Source organism: Capricornis sumatraensis, chromosome 6 (assembly GCF_032405125.1).
Source record: "Capricornis sumatraensis isolate serow.1 chromosome 6, serow.2, whole genome shotgun sequence".
NCBI lineage: Eukaryota > Metazoa > Chordata > Mammalia > Artiodactyla > Bovidae > Capricornis > Capricornis sumatraensis.
This window is the reverse complement of record NC_091074.1, coordinates 31,408,116-31,419,536: the sequence shown is the minus strand read 5'-3', so window position 1 is coordinate 31,419,536 and position 11,421 is coordinate 31,408,116. Positions and strand designations below refer to the sequence as shown.

The 11,421-nt window shown below is 45.0% G+C and overlaps 2 protein-coding genes and 1 pseudogene across 2 annotated transcripts in view; all 3 read right to left on the bottom strand.

The window, feature by feature from the left end:
• Positions 1–1,896: 1,896 nt before the first annotated feature.
• On the bottom strand, positions 1,897–2,484 carry LOC138080907 (interferon omega-1-like). Its single transcript, XM_068973790.1, has one exon. It carries the CDS (start codon positions 2,482–2,484, stop codon positions 1,897–1,899), a length of 588 nt encoding a protein of 195 aa, XP_068829891.1.
• A 4,356-nt stretch (positions 2,485–6,840) lies between these two features.
• Positions 6,841–7,388, bottom strand: LOC138080950 (interferon alpha-A-like; annotated as a pseudogene).
• A 2,959-nt stretch (positions 7,389–10,347) lies between these two features.
• KLHL9 (kelch like family member 9) overlaps positions 10,348–11,421 on the bottom strand; it is a 34,624-nt gene continuing 33,550 nt past the window's right edge. The window contains exon 4 of the mRNA XM_068973808.1: positions 10,348–10,532. The gene's annotated coding sequence lies outside the window, so the exon portion shown is untranslated. The remainder of the gene's footprint in view (positions 10,533–11,421) is intronic.

The window sequence follows — 11,421 nt, the reverse complement described above, 5'->3', positions numbered from 1 at the left end:
GCAGATGGTGATTGCAGCCATGAAATTAAAAGAGGCTTACTCCTTGGAAGGAAACTTATGACCAACCTAGACAGCATATTCAAAAGCAGAGACATTACTTTGTCAACAAAGGTCCATCTAGTTAAGGCTATGGTTTTTCCCTTGGTCATGTATGGATGAGAGAGTTGGACTGTGAAGAAAGCTGAGTGCCGAAGAACTGATGCTTTTGAACTGTGGTGTTGGAGAAGACTTTTGAGAGTCCCTTGGACTGCAAGGAGATCCAACCAGTCCATCCTAAAGGAGATCAGTCCTGGGTGTTCATTAGAAGGCCTGATGTTGAAACTGAAACTCCAATACTTTGGCCACCTGTTTCAAAGAGTTGACTCATTGGAAAAGACTCTGATGCTGGGAGGGATTGGGGACAGGAGGAGAAGGGGACGACAGAGGATGAGATGGCTGGATGGCGTCACTGACTCGATGGACGTGAATCTGAGTGAACTCCGGGAGTTGGTGATGGACAGGGAGGCCTGGCGTGCTGCGATTCATGGGGTCGCAAAGAGCTGGACACGACTGAGTGACTGGACTGAACTGAACTGATAAACAGACAAGAGGTTCTAAAAGACTAGTGAAAATAAATTGACGGTTTATTTAAGAAAATAAAAACATGTTAATTTTGAATGTGCTTAGCATGATGGTTGGAGAAGGCAATGGCACCCCCTCCAGTACTTGTGCCTGGAAAATCTAATGTATGGAGGAGCCTGGAATGCTGCAGTCCATGGTGTCGCTGAGGGTCTGACATGACTGAATGACTTCATTTTCACTTTTCACTTTCATGCTTTGGAGATGGAAATGGCAACCCACTCCAGTGTTCTTGCCTGGAGAATCCCAGGGATGGCGGAGCCTGGTGGGCTGCCGTCTCTGGGGTCATACAGAGTCGGACACGACTGAAGCGACTTAGCAGCAGCAGCAGGTACCATAGCAAAGGTCTCCCTCTTTTTTCCCCTGAAAATTACCTGTAAAAATTACCTACAAGTATCTTCTGATGTGAGAACCCAGTTTTCCATTACTTCTTTTTGTATTTTTTAATATAATTGAAATTTTTAAAAAATACATTATTTTTATGTATCGTTCTCTATGAGACTGAAAGTTTCAACATAGAAGATACTCAATTAGATTTATTTACCAGTGTTTCTTAACGGCAATTCCGCCATCTGCCACTTTGATACTCAATTAATACATGTGACATGAACTGAAAGAATGAATGAGTAGATAAGTGTTACCATCAGTTACTCACTTTTGTTTAGAATACTGAAGATTGAATTTAGTTGTTAAGAATAAACAGACTCAGTGTCTGGATTTCTACACAAAGACCACTTCACAAATATGTTTCCAGTGAGGCAGTGGAGATCTTCACCTGTGGAGATTTCTTTCATCAAAACACAGGATTTTCTACGTAAATGCTCATTGCTGGATTAGTTCATTTTGTGTTTATTCAATCATTCAGTAAAAATATGTTTGGAAATGCCATCCACTAAAAGAGAGCAGAATAAATTTGATCTCACACACACAAAGAGAAAACTAAAAGAGTTTGATAAGAATTTAATAAATAAAAAATCATATTTAATGAAATGGAAAGCTGAACATATTTCCTAAATCTTAATACAATGTGAAGGCAAATATCCTTATCTGAAAATATAAATATGACAAGTATAAATAAATAATAAATAAATCAGGGAAATAATCACTTAAGGACTGATGACCCTAGAGCTGAGTTTTTAACATCCTTGCTTAATACTACAAAATATATGCTTAAGTAATTCAGTAAATTTTGTGGCTAAAGCAGAAATCAGAATCTTCTGAAATGACCACAGGTGAGTGTGCAAGGCTGATGTGAGATCTTAGTGAATGAGAGTCCTTTCAAGGTGAGTTCAGATCTCCACCCATCTTTCTTAACCTTTCTTGCAAGCTGGTTGACGATGAGAGGGCTTTCATCATCTCCACTCTGACGGTTTCCCAGGCGCAGTCACTGTATCCCTTCTCTTGCAGGTAGACACGGATGCCCTGGAAGTACCTCTTCACGGCCAGGGTGGGGCCCGTCCTTCCCAGGGCAGAGTCTTCCTCTCCCATCACCTGCCCCAGGCAGGCGTCCAGGTCGTCCAGCTGCTGATGGAGTCCAGTGCGGAGCTGCTCCAGGAGGGTGGTGTCCCAGGCAGCAGAGGAGCGCTCTGTGTGGAAGAGGTTGAAGCTCTGCTGGAGCATCTCGTGGAGCACAGAGATGGCCTGGGCCTCCTGCAGCTGGCTGCCCTCCACCATCTCCTGGGGAAAAGCGAAGTCTTTTCTGTCCTGCAGACAGAAGCGAGGGGAGAGTTTCCCCATTTGGCCCAGGAGCCTGAGGTTCTTCCTGCCAATCAGCAGGTGGTTCTGAGGCAGGTCACAGCCCAGGGATCCTCCCGGGCCGTAGCTGACCAGCACCAGGGCCATGAGTAGAGAGAGCACGAAGGCCATGGGGAAGATGTGGCTGCTGCTGGGCTGGCTGAGACGGCGTCTGGGGGAACCTTGAGGTAGGTTCTCTGATGCCGTGCTTTCTAAGTGAGGCCATTAAATAGGGAACATGGTAGTTTTCATTTTCTAGTCATTTCTCTACACTTTTAGCTCCTTTTTTGATTTTCATTTATGTATTCACAATATGATCCAATAAAATGTCATCAATCTAAACTATTAATTTTGTGTATTTCCCAATAACTTCCTATGTGCCCATCCAAATGGATATTAATCAATCAAGTGAGAAAGGTCTTTTTCTTAACTCAGGAGTGATGTATGTGTGTAATTACACACATTATTGCTTTTTGTCTCTCATGCGTAAATGTTGCTCTCCTCTTGTCTATGAACACATCTGTAGCCCTGATCTTAGGCTCCACTTTTCCCTCTTACATTACATGGGAAACCAGGCTCCCTCAGCTCTGTATTTCTGTATTTATAAAGTATTTACCAGTTCACTCTGGTAATTAAGCTCTTTGAAATAAATGATGTTTGTCTTTAGTGTTTGATTTAGAGAAGATTCTGAATATTATGAGTCCATGAGCTCCCACCATGTTTCTCTTCCTTCTAGAACACGTTCCTGCAGGTCCATGTGGTTGTGCTTCAGGGAACCATGGAGTCAGGACTATTGCAGACATCACGCTTTGTTTCCACCATTTTCATACTGGAGACCTATTGTCCTTCACTGGCTGGGCCAATACCCCCACCAGAATCCTGGTTCTTCTCAGGGAACATGGGTGAGGAGACTAACTCCAGGATGATTGTGTTTCCCCAGCAGCACCTCACTCACAGGGAGAGATCACATGGCGCCACCCCCTGTCCTCTGGGTGACAGAGTCCCCTTGCTCACCTGTTGGACTCCCTCCCTGCAGACAGGCTCACCACAGCCTGAGGATGCGAAAAATCTCCTTTCTGTGGAGGGCTTGTTTACTTGTTGGGAAAATAGATGGTCTTCCTAAACCCCCACCTTCTCCTCTGGAATGTTTTTGTGAAGGACCCAAGTTCCCAGTGGTGACCCCTCTTCTCCTGGCCCATATCCCCAAGTGTCCTAAGTGTCAGTATTGACCACATGCTGAGAGTAGGGTGCATTTGTGCAAGTAGACAGAGAAATTATCCAACTGCCATTATTTGACCTTTAGTAGAGAGATAATTTTTATTTTACCAAGGATAGATTTTATCATTCTACTCTCTTAATTTTTTGAACACGTGTGATGTTCAGAGTTTCTGAGTTGGAGGAATGAGATTCAGTGGTGTTGCTGTCTCTCATCAGAAGTTTATGTCACAGAACCCAGTGAGCTTCAGTTGCTCCTTCAGTCAGTTGATTCCACTGGGCTCCTTTGTTCCTGTGTCTCTGTCTTCCTCTGAGAATGCAGGACAGTGAGACTCACACTACTCAGTCAGGGGAAATAGCCTTCTTTCTTTGCTTGTGGGTGATTCTTCAGTTGAAGTTGTTTTAATTTATATTGACATACTGGACAAGATGAGTCTCACTGCGCCTGCTCTAGTCCTAATTCATGATGAGGTGAGAAGAATAAAAGGAAATAAAGAAAGCCAGAGGGGCTGTACTCTATCATTTTCAAGACTTTTTTTGTTTTTCTTTGCACCTTTCCTAGAAAGTAAAATTCGAGATGAGAAAACAAATGTAGACCAAAAGAAAACCAATGTCAATCTGAATGTCATGAATATGAAAAAAGGGAAGTGGCTTTCCCCTGACACAGTGACGTATTCTGAGTTAGCAAACTTCAGTGCAGCACAGCGGGGGACATGCTGAGGCAGAGGGGAAGGATGAGGCCTGTATGAACAGCAGAAAGGCTGGGACAGGGCTGGGTCTGCCAGAAACTCAATGAAGGAAAAGTTCTGGGTCAGTTGACTGCCCTTTGCTTTGCAAGATCAGTGGCCTCATTTTTCTTTCATTTAATCCATGTAAGATCAGTTTCAGGAGAGAAGGAAGAAGTCACAGCCATCAGCTCACAAGGAACTGAGAAGCAGAGCCTCAGCTGGTGAACACTAACCCTCTCTGGCAGAATCATGGGGACCAGCCTTGCTGAGCATCTGTCCTGGTGATAGATCCGCTCAACAATGAGAAGATGCTTTGTGAAAGCTAGAATTAAATAAAAGGGAATCAGATAATTCCAAAGATCATTATGTTAATTTGGGTAATAGTAATCATAATATTAAAAAGTAATAACTGAAGTTTGTTTGCTACTGATGGACTTGCCATTTTAAGCTCTTTAAAATATTAACTCAGTTCTCTCATTAACCCTATTTGGATCACACCATTTATACAACTGGAGAGAAATATCAATCTGGAGCATTGAACTATTCCCAATGTACCAAATACAAAGGTACACCTAAGGAGCTTTACAATGATTTGTCTGAACAAGCCCATTAAAAGAGTGAAGGGTTCACATGAATATGATACTGGGAAACCAACAAAATAAGTTGAAGGAGGAGAATGAGATGACAAAAGCCCTTAATCCCCTGCAAATGCTAAATGGCTTTGTGGGGCAGTAAGGGAGGTGGTCTTAAGTCAGGAGAAATCTCTTTAAGGTCTAATCAAAACAGACAAAATTGCTGTTGAGTAGTTAGAGGGGAATAGATTTTTCTGCTATTTGAAAAAAAAAATAAATGAGGGACTTCCCTACAGGTGAGAATCTGGCCCTTTCACACTGTGACCTGGATTCAGTCCCTGGTATGGAAAATGATGTCCCACAGGCCATGAGGCGGTAAATCTAAGATTTTATGAGTGATTTCTTCAATGAGATATAGTAAAATCACTTTATTAACCCTATAAGAGCTGACCCCTGGGATCTTTGTATTTTAAATTCTTGACTTTTCTCGTGAGTTTAAGAACAAAGGAAGAGCATCAATTTCCAGCCACATGAACCCTGACTTTTCTCCTTTAAGATGACAGCTAAAACGTCACTTGGCATCTTGTTCCATACCCATTGTCTTCTATACCCACTGTGTTCCCTGGCCTCCAGCAGGCTCTGATAGAAGTTCAGGGTGGAGATCAGGAAAGAGGCACTCTGTGCTCTGGGAAACTAACGCAACAGACCAGCAGAGAGTTAGATAATTTTCCTGAGAAAAAGTTATGAACCGTTTTTGCAACTTCTCATAGGTAGAAGAGCACTGCAATCATTCATGGAGATGCCTGTTCCTGCTGACTCTCAGCCACCTTCTACCAAGTGATGGCATGTAACCCCTTTACCACAATCACATTTATATACTGACCCCTCTAAAACCTTGAAGCAGTTCCTCAGAGCTGCGTAGACTCTGTCCTCTTGGCTAGAATCCTCAGTAAGTCCACCCAAAAAACTGAACTCCCGGCAGTCATGTTGCCAGTATTCTTTCAGTTGACAAGAATCCTTTGTGGTGTTCCCTCCCTTTTAAGGTTGAGGTCATAGGACTCAATTTTAAGTCCTTTTCTCATTTTATACTCTTTTCCGATTTGATCAGTTTTTCTGTTCCATACTTTATATTTAATGGAATTGCTTGTAAATTGCCATCTCCAATATCCAATAGACATTTGCACTGATTTGTTTACTAATTACCTATAGTAGTTAACTTTTTATATCCTCCACAGCTTGGTCCATATTCTACTGGCAGTATTCCAATTTTCTCCCTTTTATTGTAGAACTCAACCTAACCGATATTCATTTCTGCTACTAATTAGTACTATTTTTAAAATAATTAACATTTTAATATGAATTAACTGATTATTGATTTGATATAATTTCCTTAAAAAAAATCAAAGTTACAAAAATGATTGAATTAGTTATGTTTATATCTAGGTCTTGAGGGCAACACGCAACCTGGCTAAAGGAAGTGTATTCTTCATTCTAATCTGCATATTAAAAAAATGGGTCAAGGACTTGTAAAATAAATTCTTTAATCAAGTTGTGCAATTCAGCTTGGTGTTTCTTTTTTAAAGAAAAAAGCAAAGGATGTTTTTTAATAGTAAAAATTTAATGATAAGAAAAATTATAAGCTGACTAAATACAAAATATGTATTTTCCCTTAAGTATACATACATAATATTATATGAACAAAACAATTTAAGTAAATATAAATAGATAAATAAATATTAAAGTAGGTAGATGTCCATGTAGATAAGTAAGCAGATGGATCAGCTTGAGTATCTGTGAGGGAGCAGTTCCTGTAGAGTAGAGCATGTTTTCCTTTAATCTTCCTGAAAACCTTTGACAAATTGAATCAATTCAGGCCATGATGACAGCAGAAATGAGTCTTCCACGTGGCAGCACAGGGGGAAGTGTGGTCTGTTGGTCCATGAGAATCATTTCCGTGTTGAACCAGGTGTGTGTCAGTCCTTGCTCCTGAATCTCTCCTGCAGGTTTGTTGAGGAAGAGAAGGCTCTCATGACTTCTGCTCTGACAACCTCCCAGGCACAAGGGCTGTGTCCCTTCTCTTGCAGATAGAGAGTGACTCTGTGGAAGAATTTCCTCACAGCCAGGCTGGAGTCCTCCTTGAGCAGGGGAGCCCCTCGCAGCCCCTCCTCCTGCCTGAGACAGGCTTGCAGGTCAGTGAGCTGCTGATCCAGTGTGGTGCGGAGCTTGTCCAGGAGGCTCTGGTCCCACGTGGCGGCCGAGCCCTCTGTGCTGAAGAGCTGGAAGGTGTGCTGGGTCACCTCGTGGAGCACAGAGATGGCTTGAGCCTTCTGCAACTGGCTGCCACCCAGCGCCTCCTGTCCTGCAGGCAGGAGGAAGGGGAGACCCTCTTCAGTTGTTGCAGGAGCATCAGGACCCTCCTGTTGGCCAGGCTGTGGGTTTGAGGCACATGGCAGCCCAGAGAGCAGATGGCGTTGCAGCTGAGCAGCAGCAGGGCCAGGAGTAAGGACTAGGCTGGGACCATCAGGGACCTTGCCGATGCTTCTGGCCTGGGGAGGTGGGTGACTCTGTGAACCTGCTCTCTAGGTTCTCTGAAGACCTTCCTTCAGGCCTGTGTCTTAAGTAGGAGCCCATGGTTTCCATTTTCTGAAAGTTCCTTCTTACTTTCTACTTTTGTTTTTGCTTTTCATTTTGCACTCTCCAAATGTGTTCTGACAGCATTTGTCAACTGTTAATTTTTTTTCTTCATTATTGCCTCCCTTTCCCCCCATCCAGAGTCTTTTGAGATATTTTTTCTAATTTGCCCGTACTATGAAGTTTTGATATCACAGACATACTGTGGGTCCATTTTTATACTCCATGTGTGTCCTTATACATAGAGAATGGACATGCTCTACTTTTTCTTTGTGTTGAAACACGGTTAGGTATGACATCGGCACTTCCCTGTTGGTCTAGTGGCTAAGAATCCACCTGCCAATGCAAGGGACACAGGTTCGATCCATCATCCAGGAAGATCCCACATGCTGCAGGGCAACTAACCCCTACACACTCCTGAGCCCATAACTCCTGAGTCCTAGGGCCCATACTCTGCAACAGGAGAAGCCACTGCAATGAGAAGCCTGTGCACCACCCCTAGAGAGTAGCCCTGCCTTCTGCAGCTATAGAAAGCCTGAGTGCAGCAAAGGAGACCAAGCACAGCCAAAAATAAATAAACAACAACAATAATAATAAAAGATAGGAGTCGTGCGGCTTTATTTTGAGGCCACAGCTCTGCCATTTCCCCTTCTGACTGCAGGGAGAGGAAAGGAAGCAATTTGCCCCGGTACTCCAAGTGAAATTGCTGAAGGAATTATTATAATTTGTTTGTGCTCCCTGTATTAGTTGACTCCGAGCATAGAGCACGTTATGGCAAATATTGCTGCATTGCAAGTTATCATAAAATTTAGTAGCTTAAAACATTTTCTGCACACAATACAAACAATGTCCCTGTCACTATAGCTTTGAAATAACTTACTCTAAGATCAGTCACCCTAGATAATAATTGTCTCAGCTCACAGATTCTGTAAGTCAGGGATTTATTTCCACAGGGCACAGAAGGAATAGCTTGTCCCTGTTTCACAATATTTTAGGGCCTCAGATGCACAGATCACTGGGTAACTGGGGGTGACCTGGCAGCTGGTGGGCGCTCTCACTTATAGATCTGATGCTAATAAGCCTCAGCTGAGACCTCAACTGGCCCTGGGCAGCGACGCACCTCTCCATGACCTCTCCTGTGGCCTGGTTTTCCTGTGAGCATGGTGCACTCAGTGTAGTTGTACTTTTTACATGGGGAGCTTGAGCTCAAAAGTGAGTGGTCCAGTGAGCAAGCTATTATGACATAATCCACTGATTCTCAGTGAGGGGAATTTTGTCCCTGAGGGGATGTTGGCGATGTCTGGAGACATTTCCAGTCACTAAAACTGGTGATGAGGGCTGACACTGGCATCTAATGGATAGAGGTGAGGGATGCTCTTCAATGCCCTACAGTCCACACAGGATAGACAGCACAACAAAGAGTGATCTGCCCTCAATGTCGTAGAGCCAAGGTTGATAAACCCTAACCTACCATTGGAAGTCACAGAATATGTTTCCAACAAATTACTCTGTAAACAGTGCACACGCTGTATGCTTAGGCAATTCAACCTGGATGTAGAAAGGAGAACATCCTTTCTACATCCCCTGCTAGACGGGTCCCTGCAGACTTAGACCCCACTCACGGGAACATGAGTGCCCCACCCAGTTTGGCGGGGGGGGGGGGGCGGGCATTCTACTGCTTGGGCTAAAGCAGCTACACTTGCTACTTCACTAAAGGGTAATATCAGCCCTGGTGTTGGTCATTAACCCGAGGGGTTGTGAGGGATGGCCAGGCTCCTGGTTTCCTTGGTAACTGATGAGCCAACCTGAGGTCAGTTCCCCCTGGAAAGGCAACCTCAGTCCTCCCCAGGCACTGAGTAGCAAGGATGACTGGTGCATCCTGCCTGCTGTTTGCTGTTTACAGTGGGGTGTTCTTTGAGGACCTTCTGCTAAGACCAGTAAGATCCCCAGTCCAATAAACCACTCGTGTCTCTGCCACCAACTCCGGGCTCTTTCCTCAGTCTCCAGAGTGGGCAGCTCTTAGGCCTGAAGATGTGGGGGAATGCCGCTCAACCACTGGTGAGCCAGCCAAGAGGCCACGGAAACTCTGGTGAGTGCTGAGATGTAGGGAAATAAAAATGGGAAACAGACTGGAAGGGTGTTGCGGAGGGGTGCTAATCCCAAGGTGGCCGTCCACTAGCAAGGGGGACCCTGAGGCCACTGTCCACTGTAAGGTTTGTCTTTCTAGATCCTTCTACTGCTGATATCCTCTTAACCTCAGGGTCTGTTTCCAGGTAACAAGCAGCAGCCCTGAGCTCATGGTCTATCTGACTGGACAGGGAAGGCTGGTGAATGCAGGCAAAATGCAAGGACCTGGGTTTCCTATCAGATACTTTGGGAGTTAACCTGGTTGGGTAATCAAGCAGACCCCCAACCCAACACTGCTAAACAGTTAACAGTCACAAGATTTAGGGATATGTAACTGAGGACAGGGCGTAAATTGGGCATGGCCAGTTCCCCAGAAAGGTTTTATCCAGGCCTCTGGCGAAGGTAGTGTACTAAGGATACCCTGGAGCTTTGGGGCATTGGAAGGGGGCAGAGCAATGGTTCAGTGTGATGGAACAACAGCTCTCTGCCATCTGCAATGTCTTAGAAGCAATGGAAGCCATAACCACAGCCTTCAATGAGGCACAGAGCAACGTGAAAAGCCACTGATGGGGAATCTAGAACAGCTGTGTGGGATAAATGGGATTCCCAAAGTTCCCGGGCACGTTCCTTGGGCTGCAATAGCATAGGAATGATATCATTTCCACAAGACTCTTGGGGAAGCAAAGCTTTTTATTCAAAGAGCATGTGCACAAAGGAGAAGGGGCAAGAAAAAGCCAGCTCCCTGAGTAGAGGGGGGCGAGTTGCATTTCCAACAAATGGGAAGATTTGTCTCTGGGGACTGATAATGTCCAGAAATCATCACACTTCTTGGTTCAGCAGCAGGAGGCCCATGGTGGCTATCAGGAATGGTGGGCTTCAGTGTGGGGAAAGGAGTGTGTGAGATTTTCTGAAAGAAAGCACAAAAACAGGCACGGTTAAAGGTTACAATGGATGGACCTTCTTGCCTTGCGAACTAGGTATACGCTTTAGTGTAGCAGAGAGAAAGTTCTTTTATTTCTGGGAGACCGCTGCCACCCAGGTACCCAGACTCAGGACCCCAAAACATTGTCTGGTCTTTTTTCAAAATGGATGGGCTCTTGTCTTCCTATCTCACCATGGACATTGATAGCGACAAGGAATCCCACTTTACTGACCATGGATTTCAGGAATGGCTGATGAGGCCGGTAAGCACTGGTGTTTCCACTTTTCCTTACAACTGTGCTGCTACAGGGCTCATTGGAAGGGTTATCACATGGCACCTGCTGTGGGGACTGGGGGTGGACAGACTGTGTGGTACTGCAGCCAGGACAGGAAACACAGGCCTGGGTGGCATTATCTGAGAGTGCTCTTAAGGCTTGTCTTTCGCTTACTGGTCAGGATCTCCCTGTATTGTCCTGCTGGATTTCCTCCCTGGCCTGAGGGCAGGGGATCAGCTGGAGCTCCGGCGCCAGGGGTGGCCTCTCTGTAAAGTGAGTCTGCTGGCTGGTGTGCAGCAGGACGCTGTGGGAAATCAGCCTGGCTAATGCAGCCATGTGGGGCCAACAAAGTCTTATCTTCCTGTCCTGGGTGCCCAGAGCCTAGCTTACTGTGACACTTCTTAGCTGCTTTCCCTTGTATTTGTGGTATTTGGTTGCTGGGCTGACACAGCAACGCACTGACTGACCCTAAGGATGTCTAGGGTGGGGCAGCATTGTAAGAGTTGTGCAAGGAAGGTTATGTAGGGGGTCGGGGTGTATGTTCATGCCCCCAAGAAGGCTGTTCTGCCCTTTCTATGCTCCCTGCTAGAGCATCTCTGC